We start from the raw sequence: 19,281 nt of genomic DNA, 5'->3' as shown, positions 1-19,281 counted from the left end.
GTCTAAGAAAGAGAGGAGAGAACCTTTGTGTGGACCCACGCTCATCAAGCCTCGTCACAGTAAATGATTGTACAGAGCTTAACTAATACCATATTTTCCAACACAGCCCTTTGTGCCTGTAAACACAACTCAACCTTCTCAGGGAAGCTAGAGAGAGAGAGAGGGAGAGAGAGAGGGAGAGAGAGAGACATTACATTTCCTATAGTGGCTCCACAATAAAAGCCTCCTGCTGGTTGGAAAACTTTTAAAATGAAACAGTGGTCTTTGCATCTTGTAGCCACTGGCCAGTGTGTGATTTTGGTGGTACGTGATATTGCACAGATGTGTGTGTCTTAGCTTGTGCGCACACACACACACACACACACACACACATGTTCTCCCCGTGTCTGTGTGGGTTTCCTCCGGGCACTCCGGTTTCCTCCCACCGTCCAAAGACATGCAGGTCAGGTGAATTGGAGAAGCTAAATTGTCCCTAGGTGTGACTGTGTGTGAATGTCAGTGTTTGTCTGTCTGCCCTGTGATGGACTGGCGACCTGTCCAGGGTGTTTCACTGCCTTTCGCCCAATGAGCGCTGGGATAGGCTCCAGCACTCCCCTGCGACCCTTGTATAAGCGGTTTGGACAATGGATGGATGGATGGATTTCTGTAAGAATTACATTTTTTTTGTCAATTGGATGGTGAGCGTTGTTCTGGAAATATGTCAGAAACTCTCCCTTATTGTCAGTCTACATGGAAAAGCAGACTTCCTCTGAAGGCCCTCGGTCTCCAGTTTGTGGATGTAAAGTTTCACGAGGCTGTGATTATTTGTTCAGTGGCATGAAATTTCAAAAAATTGTTTCACTACAATGAAATGGCTGCTATGAGCACTAATATCATCATGCATGAATAAAATTATAACCAATAGAACATGTAGCTCATTTTCATTCAGATATCTTGCGGTCAGTTCTCTAGAGACCCCTTTGAAAAGAACCATGCTGGTGTTTCCTTTGGCAAAATTTAGCCAAACTATGCAGTGATTTTTACGTGCTTCACGACAACCTAGCATGATATGCTTGACATCAGTCGATACCTTGGGTTGTCTAGAGTCATATAATACGTATGATACATATCATACTGAGCGCTCTACAGCTTCTGAAAGACAGTAAGTTGGACGGGCCATTGGGCCATCGTAATAGTAAAGGGTTAATAACCCTATAATTCTGTACAGGAGTGGCTGTGACCGTCTGATACTATCAAACAACCATCAAACTACCACTGGGAAATGGGCCTTTTTCCTCACCTGCCTGGTGCTGCTCATGGGGCAGATTTTGGTTCATGGGATGAGACCAAATCTGTCGGGTCTATAAACGGCTTGGAGATAACTTTTCTTATGATTTTATGAAATACAAAATACAGTTGAATTGTTTTGAAGTGTATAATGTGCTCCTTTTCATTGGCTCTAGAGTGAGAGTTTCTCAGGCTCCATCACTCCTTAAATTCAACAGGACCTTCTCAGCAGGCTGTTGCAGTTTGCAACAAAATCAGCAGCAACAGGCTCTTTCAACCTGCATCATCTACCTGTGGTGTCCTATGTTTCCCAGAGGAGCACTTGTTGCATTCAGCTGTGGGTTGTATATGAGCAAAGGAAAGCTAACTTGATACTGGAGCCTGGCTGTTTATTCAGATTTTGAAAGCAGTGGTTGTGAATTGTTCTCCTTTTAAACTGTTCAGCTTCACTCTAGTGTTTATGTGTAGGTGGAGGGAAGGTAGCTGTTGTTTCTAGTGGACAAAATGTCAGAGTTACACCAAGGTTATTATAGTTAAGTGAAATTTAACTAAAAACTAAAACTAGGTGTGAAAAAACATGTGAAAATGTGTTTCGTTTGAGTATTGAGTGTGTGAGCACAGCATCGTGAGTTTGTGTTGGTGCTGATGTTTATTGAGACTGGGACGACGACATGCCTCCACAAAGTGTTGGGTTTGGACTGGAATACCTGTTCTGACATACACCCCCCATATTAGAACAAAAAAAACTAACTCAAACTAACAGTGACACTAGACAAACTCAAGTCAAGCTCAGACATTTTCAAGTCAAACTCTCTCCAGTCTGACTTGAAAATGTCTGAGCTTGTTTCAAAAGAGAACTTTCGCTCTATCTTGGTTGACAGGCAATGCCAGACCATGGAACAGCGCTTGTGTTTTTAAATTTGTTATTGTGATTCCTGCTGTTGCACTTTAAGATGTGATCTACCTTTATTACTTATTTATTGTTTTTTCTAATGTAATGTGTTATCTGTCTCTTAACTATGTCTAGTGATTGACGTGCTGCAGACCTCTTGGCCAGGCCCCCCTTGTAAAAGAGATTTCGAGTTCAATGGGTCTTTTACCTGGTTAAATAAAGGTTAAATAAATAATAATAATAATAATAATAATAATAATAATAATATTAATAAAAAAAAACTAAAATTAACATTTTGAGACAATAAAAACTAAACTAAAACCAGCAACCCCCCTCTGGAAACTAAATTGAATCAAAATTGAACTAAAACCACAAATTAAAAAACAAACAAACAAAAAATAAATAAATAAATAAAATAAAAACTACTGAAAATACACAACTGTAATAACTCTGGGTCACACACATTTTGCAAAACCATGTGTTGCATGATTATCTTTGTATGACTGGCAGTCTGTATGATCTAGCCTTTTCATGCACAAATTATTAAGTCTTTTTTTTTTCTTAAGTGCTTTACATTGGAAGCAGTTCACAGCTGGTTGAGGATGCTAGTGGCAAATAACAATAATAGCTAATATCAGCAGTGCAAACACATGCACTGTCACCCAATACTCACCATGGTCCAGTGATCAAATGCCTGTTGCTATTTATTAACAATTTACTGTTGGGGATTATATTGTAAGGTGAGTTGCTGTTGTGTCTGTCTTCTATGACTAAGAGGACCTGTCTGTTAGCACCGAAGCTTGGGTCACACTACCACACATACAGGAGCACACACACACACACACACACACACACACACACACACATAATGAGTTCAGGTTATACACATTTATCTGTTTCCTGCTCTGGGACCTGGGGATCAGAGGATCTTCAACATCCCTTGAGAGTGGGTTAGTGTGTGTGTGTGTGTGTGTGTGTGTGTGTGTGTGTGTGTGTATGTGTGTGTGTGTGTGTGTGTGTGTGTGTGTGTGTGTGTCAGGTGGCACTTTTATCACAACTCACATCTCACCTCTTAGTCTCCTCCTGCTCACCTCCGGTGGCTGTGTCTCAAGGGAGAAAACACACACACAGACAGAGGCGCACACTCACACACACACACACACACACACACACACACACACGTCGGTTACCCTAACATTTCCACAAATACCTTCCCTTCAGTTAATGGCACACCAAATAACTTGTGATTAACACTTTGAAGCCTGATCAAACTAAACTGACTTGATTTCTTTTAGAACATGAAAAAAAAAAAAAATTCAAGAATATTATCATAAATTACAAAAAATGAGAAAACTATATTTATAAGCATTATAAGCATTATATATTTAAAAATAAGTTACCAGAAAATGTCCATAAATACCTAAATAATAAAAAGAAAATAATTACACCAAAAAAAAAAAAAAAAAATGTAAAAAATAATAAATTAGAATAAATGGTTATACTTTTTCTTTTGATCATTGCACTGTTCTTTATATGGCTTCTGGTGTTTTTTTTTAAACAGCACATGTATTTTTAGCTGTACAGTGAAATATCTTCTTGGCAAATTCCATCTCTACATCCTTTTAATAATTTCTCATTCTGCTCTTACGTTTCCCTTCACTCTTCCTTTACTTCAGTCCCATTTTTCTGTTCTAAGGAGATGGCCTTTCATGTTTATATCAAAATGCGCCAAGGAGGGTCATTGTATACATTCTATGCCTGTCTGTCTTGAGCTGTGTGTGTGTGTGTGTGTGTGTGTGTGTGTGTGTGTAGGGATTGCAGACGTATATAAGTTGAACATGCAGTGTTTGCACATGTTCCCTCCCTGTGCCCCAGGCGTACTCCCAGAGGGGCGGGGGGAGTATCAGCGGTGGAGTAGCCCAGGAGGAGCCTCAATCCTGGGCTTAGCGGGGGCGAAGGTTCCCTGTGGGACCTGGAGGGAGGTTGGAGGCTGGAGGGGAGGCAGGCAGTTGGGGGGGCATGCTTAATGTCTTCGCCCAGGAAGGCTGAGATTTTCCTGCATTTGGTCCAGTCAACACGTCCCGGGCTATCAGCAGTCCTGGATGGTTTATCCACAGATATTGCCAGGTTCCGTGGGTGTATCGGACCAGAGCCTGGGGTTTGTTCACGTAGACAAGAGCAAGCAGACACACCCACACACATGCAGAAGATACATCGATGCAAACACGCATACACATACACACACTGGAGTCTGGGTGTGTTTTTGTCCAGTCAGATAGTGCAGCAGGGTGTCTTTAGGGACTGTTCCTATCTCTCCTTCCTGGGCTCTGATAGTGCTCTGTCTCCCTCTGCACTATGAGCTAATTACCACTGAATGCCATTGAAAGTACTAGATAATCTCCCTCTCTTTCTGTGTGTTTGTGTGTGTGTGTGTGCGCGCATGTGAGCAGCATGAGCTAACAGAGGAGATATGATGTAGTGAGATCATTTCATCTGCAGATAAATGTGAAAAAAATATCTGGCTTGCTGAAGTTGCATTCATCTTTCAACATAAATAAACGCTTCAGTGTTTTTATCATTTGTTGGAGAATCCATGATAGTGAGTAAAATTAAACACACACACACACACACACACACACACCTGCTGCTCCCCCTGAATAATGAGGAGGAAGAAGATCAAAGCGCAGAACTTGATCCGACCAATCAGAGTGCAGTGCTGTTTATCATCCCTATCCGTCATCAGCCTCTGTGTTAACAACAGCCTGACTAATCATGTGTGAATAAAATCAAGGACAGTTGAGTGTTACACCACTAATTAGGTGTGTCTAATGATCATCTTGACGTTATGGCTCCATGTACAGAAATCAGTTAGAATATAGTGACATGCACAGTGGTTTGTGTTAGCGATGTAAAATGCCAGTTTGAGAGAATAGGCTGTAAGTGCAAAATTCAGACCTTAGAACATTTTACATGAGTGAATATTCCAGGAAATATACTGCACCTCACAAGCTCACAATCGTATGGGATCTTTGAGACAGAAGATGCCTTCCTCATTAACCCTTCACTACGAAATGACGTTCTCTCTTTATCTCCTCTCTGATGTCTCATAACATGTCAAGTGTTTGTTTGTTTCCCCGGGATATATTTTAGTTTGGCCATTTTTTCCAGTGGCAACTATTGTAAAATCTGATACCAAACAAGCTTTTTAACCTGTATTTTGTTCCCTTGCAAGCCCTTGGCTTAATCTGAAGATCATACATTCAAAGCTATTTTGATTCATCACTGCAACAGTGTCTCTATGCTCACTAGCTCCAAATAATCATCTGAGGTGCACTGTTGCAAAATTTAACATTGAGAAATGTGAGAAATTCTCTTCAGTTTAGTAATTATTACTTGTGGCAACAGAATTGAATGGGGGTTATGTTTTTGACCCATCCTATCTGTTGGTTTGTTGGCAGAATATCTCATAAACAAACAAACATCCTTTGTAGGAAGCTTAGTAATAGGCCAAGAAAGATTAACGTTTAATGCTGATCACAAAACATCATATAACTTCTGAATGGATTCATGTAACATGGCAAAATTTTGTGGACAGCTTGGTCATGGGGCAAGGAGGAACTAGTTATGCCAAGTGGCCAGAATGAGGTGTGACAGTGGGCGTGGCTTCGCACAACAAAGTGTATAACTTCCACATAACTTCTCATAAGATGTTGTGGAGTGGTTGCTCGAGAGCCACACAGAGCAGATGAACTTGTCATGATGAGCGGCCAAAATGGGATGTGGCAGGAGGCATGGCAGATCAAAAAGGCAGAAGGTGGCTAGTCAAAAAGAGAAGGTGCACAGCATCCAAAATGATTCCAGATTTGGTCATGGGGCAATAAGGAGCTTCACACCGACTGGCCCAAAGGGAACGTGATGGTGGGCGTGGCCTATCACAAAAAGGTACACAACTCAGAAGAACAGAACAACAGAACTCATTACTCAGCAACAGAAATTCTACCTAAGTCAACCACACACACACACATAACTGTTACATTTTTGAATTTGCTTCACAAAAACATTACCTTCAATTAAAAGCATGAAAAGTAAGAACTGACAAAGTTAAATTTGATCAATATGTAACACGGAACTGGCAGATCTTCAGAACTGCATAGTTAGTTGTAACAGCCACAAATATGATCTGGGTGATAAGTTGAGCAGTCAATTGTGAACCCAAGTGCAAACTCAACAGACAGGATTGATACAAAAACAAGTTTAATATCCAGCCAGGCAAAAAACAGAAAAGCAAAAACTACAAACAAAGAAACAGGCCAAAACAGGGGGCCGCAGATTAAGTTAGCTGGGCTGGCAAGGCTGGGCAAGGTCCACGCATGGAGAACTGCAGACAGAAAGAACACGTTACGGCAAGGATCTGACAAAAACTGAGGATCAAAGCTGAGCTTATAAAGAGACTAGACTAATGGCAAAACAGGTCCAGCTGGTGTGGCTGGAGACAAACTGGCCCTCACGCACCAGTTTCTAGTTAGCCAATTAGGGAGAAATGGAGGACATGGGGGCAGATGTAACACTGGGCAACCAATAATACCATTGTTTCAGTTCTCTTATATCTTGAGAATATATTGGATTGATTTAGGCAGTCTGAGTAGTTCACAGGAAGTCCACAAGAAGTCAACAAGCCTCATAATACCAAGCATGCACTATATGAAATCCTCTGGTTTCTGCTATAGGGATCCATATATTCAATGCATGATAACCATCACTAAGCTGCCAGTCTGTGAAGGCTATCATGTGAAAATGTGAACTAGAGATGTGTAGCAAGTCAAAAAAAAAAAAAAAAAACTAGAAATTGCCCACCCGTTCGGTTGTCGGGGGTCAATTTTGGGGTCTTGGCTCATGGACTAAGTGTTGGCAGAGGTATGCACTCTACTGAGTGTCTACTGAGTGTCATCTTCCTAGTTCTGTTTCTGTTCTCATCTTCTGTTTCTGAGTCCAAACATTGCTGGCTCAATCAAAACCATGTAGACAAAACCATCAAATTTCACTTTTGTTTGGCTGGACCACAGTACATCCAGCCTGACAGACGCTGGCCACTGTTGGACTTTGCCTATTGGCTGTTGCCTTTTCAAAATGAATTGGCGCTCTATAGCTCATTCCACATTAATCGAAAATACACGGACAGAGAGACAGAGAGGGCATAACCAGTGAACCAGTGCTAAGAAATACTTGTGATGCGAGGAGCCAAGCTCCTGCATCATGTGAATTTATGCTTCAAGGCACGTCCAAAACAAGACCAACTCCAAATAGCTGCTTCGCATGAACAATATGTAACTAATAGTATTTTTGTACATGGATAGATGATCAACTACAACACAACTCGTTTTTCCATTTCTTTGACAGAATGGTTCCTCCTAAATCCAACTTTGTGTGTGACGCTGACTCATCCCTTTTACCCACTGTAAGACACTCTGGATAAGAACAACAGTGGTGTGTGTACATGTCTGTGTGCATGGATGCTGTATGTGTGCATGCATGCTGTACTATGCATGTTCATGTGCATGCTATCTGAATATCTACTAACTACTTGTCATTAATAAAAATTTGAGGTTAGACCTTGTAAGTGTTTGTAGATGCACACACACATTGCCATACTTTCTTTACATCTCACAAATTTGGTTTTCATTTCACTTTGAGTCAAATGAAGAGGTAAGGACATGATCATTTCTCTGATTTCTCTGGTCTCTCTGGTTTCTCTGATAATAGCCAAGCATGAATACAATCCACAACATTTTTGCCAGGGACTGATGGTATGCTAGAAAACAGGCTTAACATTCACCAAGGCCGGAATTATCCCCTAAGGAAATTAGTGGAAATAGCAGCATAAAGAGCTACAATTTCCCTATCAATCAATAATAACATATCAGAGTCATATGAGAATTAATAATTGCACACATGCAGAAAGCATTCACTGTGCAAATGGGGTGAGAATCCATTAGAGCTGTTTAACCTTATTAATAATCAGGGTAAGAATCAGGGATGCAATCACAAGTGGACAGCACTAAGTACTGGTGCACCCAATATGTCCTGAGATCTGATCACTAAGGTAACAGTTGAAGATGGCCTGGGATAGTTTTGTCCACATCTTATTTGAAGTGTCCCAGATGTGTCCAAGAATGCATTGAAAGACCACCTACTCAACTGATGTTCTCTGTGTAAGCACTGGTCCAGCCCAACATGCCTGACACCAGCCGGGCTGTCACTTTTTCCAGTAGAAAAAATATTCTTCCTAATTCTGCCCAGTGCAGCTGAACTGTCAGCTGATGGGCCAAATGCAAACTGAAGTGCACTTCATCTATACAGCAGCTGTTTAACGAATAAAACTGTCTACCTTATACACACATCAGAGCCGCGACAGTGGAAGATTCCCCACCCACCTGCACATTCAAACATTCAAGTTGAATGTCAGGTTCAGCTTGATTTAGGCTTTTCCCCACAGCGGAGCCCGACCCTCTCAAACCTGCAGGAATAAGTAAATAATCAGAGCCTGAACCAACATGATCGGGTCGAGCCTGTAACTTATAAAGTACATCAGGAGTAACTGACAGGGCATAAAAATGAGGCTGGAGTCAGTTTGTTAAAAGCTGTAGACTATTAAATAACCATTTTATTTTTACATTTATTTTTATTTCATTGTGGGAAAGTGAGATCCAGTGACAAGTGGGCAGGTGAGATGCATGTGGAGATGCATTCTAATGCCAGGTGTGAATGGACAGACTTAATGCTGTCCACTTGTGATCAGATCAGATCACCAGACATATTTTAATGCCAGGTGGAGACAGGGTTCAAAAGCCAATAAATAAAAGTCTTGCATAAGTTTTGTGCCCTCTAGGTGCTTATTAAAATAGTGAAGTGGCATTTACGTCTTGCTTGTGTCTGTTGGTTCTATAAGCAAATTTCATGGAGTCTAGAAACCACTAAACTTTGTTAACTAGCTGTTGCTTAATCAGCCTCTCAGATGACTTGGCCAGTGAGGTAATGGCTGCTGGCCTGACGTCACTGAGCAGGTAGGAGGAAATATCACATAGTTGTTCTGTGCAGACTGTCAATAGTTTCCTTCTAATCCTGCGTGGCCCTGGGCTTTTTCCAATTTTGCATTTTGTAAACATTGTTCTTAAACTGTGGGTGTTGAATATAAACTTGGTAGGAGGTGTCCTCACTCCTCATATTAAACCGGTCTATACATTCATTCCCAATCCCATCCCATACTGACTGATTATTGCTGTAGAATTTTCCATCAGTTTTATCCTGGTACCGAAGCCTGACCCCCTTGATTTCAAGTTGGGCCTCTGAAATACAAACAGTTGTAGTCTGCAGCAACATAAGGTGTTATTCTTTAAAGGGGATTTTTGTGTCTTTTGAATCATAGATGACAAGTTTGTTTTTGCTTCACTGTTTGGAATCTGCTTGTTTTGGCTAGACTTTACAGATTTGCCCAGAGATGCAGCAGCAGAGGAGACAGTGGGGTATTAGTGGAATGAAACTAGGTGGGAGGAGGGGGAAGGAGGAGAAGAGGGAGGGGGATTGATAGGGGGAGGATTTAGCAGTGTGCTGGGAGCTCTGGCCTGTTAGATCATGACACACACACACAAACAGACACACACACACACACACACACACACACGCACGCACGTTACCTTTGTGTGAGATAGTAAACTGAGCAGTGTCCCTCTTCTTCTCTCTGTTTATAAACTGCAGTCTCAATCACGGTGACAGAGACCAGACATCTGAGACCCAGCTAGAGCTCTGTCCTTCTCTGCCCTACTGCCCAGTGTCCCATGTGAAACCACACACACACACACACACACACACACTCACACACACACAAACAAACAGCCTGATCCGTGTCAGCTCACCAGATCACAAGTTAGACCAGAGGTTGTAACAGAGGCAACAGTCCAAGCAAGGCATGAAAAATCTGTGCCCTGTAAAACACACACACACACACACACACACACACACACACTCAAACTGCAGCTGCATCACATCTCACTTGCTTCCGACAGGCCCTTTTGGGCACTCAGCCAATCTGAGTTACAACTTCAACTTAAAACTTCGACCCACATTCAACTTGAGAAGCTGTGGAAGTGTTGACCAGCGTCCACCAGACATTTCAGAGACAGACTCAGTCCCCTCTTTACAACTTTACTGACTCTTACCAAGGGTCCATTTGTCATTGATTCTGTGTTTCTCCAAGATATCTGTTTTTTTTCCCATGTCCCCATATTCCAAAATGTACGACGGCATATTAGGGCCATTGTAAGGAGGAAAAATGGAGCCTAGGGGGGTAATATTCAGAGAAAAAAACTCAGAACTTCTGTGATTACAGTTATAAATTTACGAGAAAAAAACTTGGAAAAATTGTTTTTCTTTCAATTTTTGGCCAAAGAAGCCCATGGCTTGACTTTATGAGGGTCAGCCACACACTGCAGACGCTGCTGTTCACTGTGTCTCAGGCCTGCAGCTGATCACCTCATCAAACTTTACTTTGACATGGGATTTAGGAACAAGGAGATCCTGCTGATTTTAGCCCAGAATCACAGGATTGTTTCCTTCTGAATCAGCCCAAGTCACAGCAATGTCAAAGTCCAGATACTCATGAGAATGTTGTCGCCATGGTTTCCTTTTTACTAAATCCCATGATAGAAGAAACACTTTTATGAGTTATTCTCTCATAAACTTACAATTTTATAATCTCAGAATTTTTGTTTTTCTCTCAAATTTTGAGTTTTTTCTCATAAAATTCTGACTTTAATCTCAGATTTTTTTAGTTGTTTTCTTGTAAATTTGAGACTTTACTATCTCAATTTTTGAGTTTTTTTTGTCTCATAAATTGTGTGCTTTTTGAAGTAAATTGACCACTTTAATCTCAGAGAATATCCAAGTTTTTTTCTTTTCTTTTCCTTTCTAACTAGTTGTCATTCGACTTCAAGATGTTATCAATAACATAGTGATCTCAAAACTGAATTCTCTTTATCTACAATTGTTTTAGAGATCCAAAAGTTCACATATCTTGATTTCTGTTATTAGAGATATTTTTTAAATTTGACCACTTTTTTATTTCTAATTTGTCAAAATTCACGATGGATATGTGGGCTGGGAATTTTTACTTGCAAAAGTAACAGAGCTGATGTCTGGATTTCTACTATAAAAATGCAGAAATCTCTCAGACCTTTTAAGAGTAAAAACTGAATTGACGATAAGAGAAAATGAGATTCTATGTAAGTCAGTGGAAACATATGACTAATCAAAATGGTATGACACTGTAGCCCTTTGACTGTGAAAATGTCAAAAGCCTGGTTAAATTCTCGTAAAAATGACATTGTCAGTATGTTGAATTTAAATTTCTTCTTTTGTCAGAGATTTTGCTGATGAAAAATGAGCTATGCATATTAAATTGCAGGCCAAAAACAGCTTGTCATCATTTGGAGAGGCTGTAAAGGAACTGTAAGTGTCTTTGTGAGTACAGTAACTCCACGATTAGAGTGTCAACTGGTATGAGTATGAAATTCCCTAATGAACCCTAATTTATCCATTAATTAGCCACGTCCTCAAGCTATTGAAGACGTGGTCCCTGCTGACATTCCTCTGCCTTTCCCAGCTTCACTGTGGTCGAAACAGCCCGCCATTCCTGCACTCTGATTGGTCATCGAGGTGATAGGGGAGAGGAAGGTCTAGTCAGTCCCGCGGGAGCATTTACAGAGATCTGTGGGTTCTGCGAAACACTAGCACACTCAAACATGCACACTTGAGCACACACACACACACACACACACACACACACAAATTACACAAATGCAGTCATTATGCAGGATATTATACAGTTTCGTCACATACATTCCAAAACATCTATATCCATCCGTCACACACATTGTGAAACCCAATACATTTCACATGCACACACTTACACACACATGCACGCATTCCAGAGACCAAATACACCCTGACTCCCTCACACTGTAAAGGACAAGACTTCCAGGTCATTAACCTAAACTACGACAGAATATCAGTCTTATTCATGAGAGTCAGTGTTCACCTCACCCCGGATGTCCCTGTCAGTAGATATCAAAGGACTGTAGTCTTTTTGAAATATAATATGATTTTTCCACTCCCATAAACATCTTCATAATTCTCTCTTATTGCCCAATGTGTCTGCCACATCCTTTTGCCCCAGCTCTCTCACTCCCTGCTACATCTTTGCCCTCTCTCTAACCCTTTTCTTGGTTATTTTTCTGTGTTGTCCCCCCTCCTCCCATCCTCTTTTGCAGCTATATTGTTGCTGCATTTGAACTTTTCTTATGTGCAACATAAAAAATGAAATAAGTTTTTTTTTTTTTTTTTTTTTTTTAAAAAGCAGTCTCATTATATGTGTGTGTGTTACGGGTGTGCATCTGACTGTGTGTGTGTGTGTGTGTGTGTGTGTGTCATGGGGAGTATGGTTGTGATAAAGGACAGGGAACTGGAGTGCCTAGACATAGATGGATGATGTTTTTCTCACCCCAACCTTCACTCCTAGATTACATTCTCTCACTCTGCCCTCTTTCATGACAAGCAGGCTACTAGGTTCTTTAGTTGAGCTGTTTTATTGTTTTGTATATTAAAATTTTATCAGCACTGTAAATATAATATATATATATATATATATATATATGTGTGTGTGTGTGTGTGTGTGTGTGTGTGTGTGTATATATATATATTTTGCACCGTTTCACTCACCTTTATCTATTTCAACTCACTCTGTTGTCCTCTAGCATCAGTTCTTTTGTCCTAGTCCCATAAATATTCACAAGAAAGACAATGACAAATGTAAAAAAGCTTTCTTCTACTATGTTGTGCCCTTTAGCAAGGCACTCAGTCCACTGAGCTGTTCCACTGGAGCTCCCCACTGGCCAACTTAGAAGCATGTGGTTGTCCTGGGCAAAGCCGAAATGCACGCAAGAAAAGAGTAAATGTTCTCGATCAGCTATCTGTACAAACACTGGCAAAAGACAAGGACAGACCTCTCAGCCAGTTCTTTTTTCTGTTTCTGTGAAGAAGCACAGAAGAAATAACTGGCTGAGAAAAAATGGTTAAGCCTGTCAGGAAATTATCAGTACATTTGCTTAAATGTTTATTTTGTTTACATTTCATGTTTTTGTACCAGTTTTAAGTGTTTTTTCATTATCAGCCTTTTCATGTGCTGTGTTTGAGGCTTGATGTCTTATTGCACTAATGAAAAGGTTTTGAGCAAACACCCAAACTCCCTGCTAGAGTCTTAATCCAGGGTTTTCAAATGTGTTCATGCTCCATATCCCCAAATGACCAGTGCTGTTTGAGGGGCTTCCACAGAGTCCAGGGAATAGTTTAATTTCACTACAGTTTCAATCATTTAAATTGTTACCAAAAATAAATAAATAAATGAATAAATAGATTTTAACCTCACTACTTTGAATCTGTCAGTGTTTGAGTATGAAATATAAACAATATTATACTGACAACAAACCAAAATATCTTCTCATATCAGGGTCCCACATGCAATCCCTTCAAATGGGGCTCCATGGGTGAATCAGCATGTGCACAGTGTAATGCTTTTATTGACCGTTTCATATTCTGGGGCATTCCCATCAGAATGTCACACAGCAAATCCCCTGCACCTTTTATCACTGTGTCTCAGCTCCCACAGTTGCTTCTAACATTAATCAAAGGTGTGTGTGCATACATGTGTGTATGTGTGAGAAAGAGATGATATTAATGACCACAAGCATCAGGTGTCCCCCTCGGTGGCCCAGCGAGAACCATCTGGAACCCTTCGCTTCCTGGTGACATCATACAAACCAGCCTAACCTCTGACCCTAAACCGGCTAATTAGCAGACTGTCCCTCCATAACTGCCACAGTCCCCTGTTTTTTTTTTTTTCTCTCTCAATCTTCCTCTTTCCTCCACATTACCCTTCACTCCACCTGTTCCCCCATGTCACTGAGGCTCCGAGAGGGAAATGGTCTTAAAGGATCACACTGGTGTTTTCGCATGTTTAGCATAGTACCCACAAAACGTATATATGTCACACTCATTCATTCATTCATTCATTTTCCAAACTGTTTATCCTCATAAGGCTCGCAGGGGGTGCTGGAACCCATCCCAGCGCTCACTGGATGGAAGTATATGCATCACCTTTCTGCTAATTTTTTCTGATATAATTTTCCTCCCTTTTCCCCAGCCATTGGTTTCCATTCATTCCACTACAATAAGAAAATGTACTTTCAGAGACTCCAAACTTTCTTCACTCCGGTATTCCATCACCGTAATAAAGTCGTCCACATTAGTTTTCCTAAAAGCAGCAGCACTGTTGTGTTTCGATGACTTGAAATGCGATGTCTCTTCGCTGGAAAATAGTCCCCTTTACTCACTTTCTTTGTGAGCCACAGAAAAAGAACATTATAAGATGGGCGCTGCAGTCAACAGCTCATATTTATTATGATATATATTTATTTTCAAGGAATAAATATAAGTAAATATAAAAATGGAATGTCAAATTATATTGTTTGCAAAGGTGTGTGATTTTGTTTCTTAAGTTACACACAGAGTGATAGATTGGAGCTTTTTCTGTGCTGCATATTGCATAATAATGACGTATGAGAGCTGAATCTCTCTCTAAACGTTTGAATAATATGATGACATTACCTGCATGTCTGTGTTTTATCCACACACACACACACACACACACACACACGGGTGAGTCTCGCCAGAAGACTTTTTAGTATCGTGTGCTATTTTAGTCCCCCCTCTCTCTTGCTTTGTTTCTCTCTGGTGGATCTATGTATCTCAGAGGTGATCATCAATCTAGCAGACTCTATTATTACTTTTCCACTAAGTGCTTTGATTTCCAGCCCACCCAGAAGATTAGGCCTCAACCCCCCTCCTTTTTCTCTTCCCTCTACCTCCATTCCCTCTCCTATCTGTTCCTTTCTCTCTCTTCCTCCGTCTGCACCATATATCTCTATCCTTCTCTCTCTCTTGTCGCCTCAGTCCTGTAAACTCTTTTCTCCTTCAGTACACTTTCTGCTTATGGTTTCTCTCTCTCTCTCTCTCTCTCTCTCTCTCTCTCTCTCTCTCTCTCTCTCTCTCTCCTGTCCCTACGTTCTCTTTAAATCTGCACATTTTGTTGTGTCTTTCTTACCAACAAGGATTGGTGTTAGTGCCTTTTTAGATGCACTGTGACACCGGAAGCAAAAGGGGTTAAAGGTCATTCCTCAAGAGACACAACTCTTATCCTTGCACACCTCTTCTTACATGTGCACACGCACACAAGCATCCTCTCCCTTTTTCTCACTCTTTTGGGCTCATGCAGCATGTTTCAGTCTCTCAATGTCTCTAAAAATGCACAGTGCATGTAAAAAAAAACAAAAAAAAAAAACAAAAACAAAAAAAAAAAACGACACCTCAGCAATGATATGTATCAGTGACATTCATCACTGCACAGCATGGCTTACTTCTTACACATGGCCTGCAGCTATCAGCGGCATTCTTGTAGTACACCCCTGTGTTTTCCACTTAAGCCCACTTTGGGAGTGGGGTGGGGGTGGGGGGGTGGGGGGGTGTTATTTGGGCTTGGCATTGGGCGGACCAGCGCATGGAGCATCAGTGTGGAATGATCTGGAAGGCCAAACAGAGGTTTGGGGGTACCCAGTATCCATTACAACTGAGGGGAGCGAGGCGCCAGCTTGCCATTTGAGACGTGACACCCCCCTGTTCTTGCACTTTGTCCTGTTAACTGGCCAGCAGTGCTGAAAGTTCTGTGGGCTGACTGGAACCTAGTCTGATTATTGTCAAAGTAAAGGCTGCAAGAGTATCCACTCACTGCAAACTAACATGTCTGTGAATTTGGGCTACAATTTTGCATAGATTAAAATAAAAATAAAAATTTAGCAGTAGTAGTAGTAGTAGTAGTAGTAGTAGTAATTTAGTAGTAGTAATGCTATAATAATAATAGTTATTATTGTTGTTATTATTATTACTAAATTGTTGTTGTTGTCATTATATCATTATTATCATTATTACATTTTTATGTGACTTTTGTGAAGAAAATGACCCGTACTTTTCAGTAAGTGACCAAAATAACTGACTTGCTTGGGAAAACCAAGCAAGTCAACCAACCAAGCAACAAAATTACAAATTACTCAAATAAAACATACAAGATTACTTTTAAATGATCTTGTTCAAACTTCACATTTCACAAGTTTAAACAACTACTTATGACTTCCATGTGATATAAAAATAACTTAAAATCTCAGAACTAATCGGAACGCAATGTGGAAGAATTTTAATTTTATTTATTTATTTATTTATTTCTTTATTTGTTTGTTTATTAACTCAGACTCAGATGTTTGAGAGGAAACACTCGCAGGATCCGATTTTTTTTTTTTTTTTTTTTTTGCTTCTTCACGTATTAGGCCCAAAAGTTTTTCACAGGTAGGTCATTCACAGACTAATATCCTCACACATCCTGTAGTGCCCAAAGGGAGCCCTAAGAGCCGTTGAAAGGATACCTGGTGCCCCTTAGCAAAATAGAAGATTATTTCGGCCTAATTCATTTTTTTTAATTCTATAACATATGTATTGATATACATTCTATGAAACGGTCGAGATATAATATTGATTTTCGAATATAGCCTGCTGTACATCATACTATTTTGCGGTGGGGCCCCTGGGGTTCTGGACTCCAGTTTGGGAACCTCTAACTTGTATCACTGGTCTCCTCCCAGCTTGCGGGAACGCCCCCAGCTAGTCATGGAGATAAAAAGTCAGATCCATGCTGGTGGGCACGTCCAGCCCGTTCATTAGCACGTCGCACAGGCTTTCTGGTCCACCATCTCTATTCTTGTCCTGTCTACTTTTCCTGCTCTCATGTTTTGAACGCGCATCAGTCGGAGAGAGTCCACCATGTCCACCGGGTCTCTCAGCGATGTCGACGACGAGCTACTGGACGGCATCCTGAAGTTTGGCTCCGCCGAGAAAGACTCAAATGAGAGCACAGAGGAGAGCTCCAACTGCGAGGGCGCGTCTGCAAGCGACGAGCGGAGAGAGGCACCGGGCAAGAAAAGGAAGACCGCGTCCCGGAAAACGGCACCCAAGGGTGTGGCACAGCCGGAGGGCAAGCAGGTGCAGAGGAACGCGGCCAACGCCCGAGAGAGAGCCAGGATGCGCGTCCTGTCCAAAGCGTTCTCCCGGCTGAAGACCACCCTGCCCTGGGTCCCACCGGACACCAAACTCTCCAAACTGGACACGCTGCGCCTGGCGTCCAGTTATATAGCGCATCTCCGGCAGATTCTGGCCAACGACAAGTACGAAAATGGATATATCCACCCCGTTAACCTGGTAAGACCCAGGGATGCAAAGGTTTACTGGAAAAGCTGACAAAGCCTGGGAGGTGGGGGTCAGTTATCTGCCTTAGGCTATCACTTACGGGAAGGTACCAATTTATTCGTATTTTTAACAACAACAACAACAACAACAACAACAACAACAACAATAACAACAACAATAATAATAATAATAATAATAACAATAACAATAACAGCAGCGATATTAGCCTAATAAATGTTATTATTATTAATAGCATTATTATTGTTAGTAGGCCTAATAGTAGTAGTAGTAGTAGTAGTAGTAGTATCGTGGCCACTACATGTCATGCCACTAATTGTTTGATATATAGAACTTGGGCTGCAGACCCTTCATAGGAGAGAAGTTTGGCAGCAGCTCCAAGGTGCATGACTAATGAGCTCAGTGACCTGATGAGGCAGGTGCATGAAGAAGAAAAAAAGTAATAATCATTTTTATGCAGATGGTTTTGATGCAAAAAACCTTAATGGCTAAAAGCATGCATTAGGTGGCCTATTAACTTATTTTTTATTGATCTATTTTTTAAACTACACTTAATGCACAGAGCTGCCTCATTCCACAAATCCTCGGTGATTTCGAAGCAATAGCAGTAGCTCTATCGCTTGATCAATCACCTAGGAAACAGAATTATAGCCTACTAATCCTATAATAAATTTGCTGTTATATATACCAATGCTTTGCCAAGTACGCTATCACTACCACAGATAGCTGCGTGGCCTTTTGAAATATTATAGGAATAATATTGTGAAAATACAGTAGACTAAAATACATTTATAAGTAGGCCTGTATTATGATTGCACAACCACTACTGAGGTGAACAGACACACGGTGTTACTCAAGAGAAATAATACAATAAATTTTCGTTCGGGGTATTTGTACTGTTACACCGTCAACGTTTTAAACATGATATATTCACATCATACGGGGTCTGAAATGCAGCGCTTGTCTTTAGATTATAGCTAAATACAATTAACCAGACAGCAGAGGTTTATTGGTTATGGTTATGGTTCAGGTTTGAAAAATTGTTAAACACCTGAGACTGAATTTATATTATTTTTACGTTGTAACAAGCCGTTTGTCCTAATTATTTGTGTGTTACTGCTTTTTCCGCAGACGTGGCCTTTCATGGTTGCAGGTAAGCCTGAGAACGATTTGAAGGAGATGCTGAACACAACCAGATTATGTGGAACGACGGCCTCTTGATGCAAGCGAATGGACGACTCTACCTTTTTTAATAAGAGCAGCGACTTTCGAAGAAAAAAAAGGTTGTGCTTGTTTCCGCAGGGACAGAAATGCACGTCTCATCTCCGCAGACTATACGAGTGGGAATAACCGAGGGGAGTGTGTGTGTGTCCTCCCTCCTTCGTTCCCGTAAAGACACGTTGAATTTTATTTAAATGTCACTTACTGTCTTTGCTGGTTCAAAGATAAACTTTGTGCTTTGAAAAAATGTCCTTTTATACTCTTCAGATGTGCTATATGCAATATTCACTCCAACAGGCCTTTTTTTTTTTTTTTTTTTTTTTTTTTTTTTTTGGAAGGGATGGGGTGGGGGTGGGGGTGCACTGTGACAATGTTTAAGTGCACATGAAATTTTCTAGTGTCTCAAACGGTCAAGCAGATTACATGTATATAAAACATATTTGTAGCATAACGTTTGCTCCTTGTGGACTGTGAATGTACTTTATTTT

The 19,281-nt window shown here is 40.8% G+C and overlaps 1 protein-coding gene across 1 annotated transcript; it reads left to right on the top strand.

Annotated features, from left to right (window-relative positions):
* The first annotated feature begins 17,089 nt into the window (after positions 1–17,089).
* Positions 17,090–18,793, top strand: tcf21 (transcription factor 21). The gene is made up of 2 exons (XM_030047452.1): positions 17,090–17,566; positions 18,704–18,793. The coding sequence occupies exons 1-2, from the start codon at positions 17,132–17,134 to the stop codon at positions 18,791–18,793; spliced, it is 525 nt and encodes a 174-aa protein (XP_029903312.1). The 5' UTR covers positions 17,090–17,131.
* The last annotated feature ends 488 nt before the right edge of the window (positions 18,794–19,281 follow it).

This window comes from Myripristis murdjan, chromosome 24, assembly GCF_902150065.1.
Source record: "Myripristis murdjan chromosome 24, fMyrMur1.1, whole genome shotgun sequence".
Lineage (NCBI taxonomy): Eukaryota > Metazoa > Chordata > Actinopteri > Holocentriformes > Holocentridae > Myripristis > Myripristis murdjan.
This window is presented reverse-complemented; position numbering and strand designations above follow the sequence as displayed.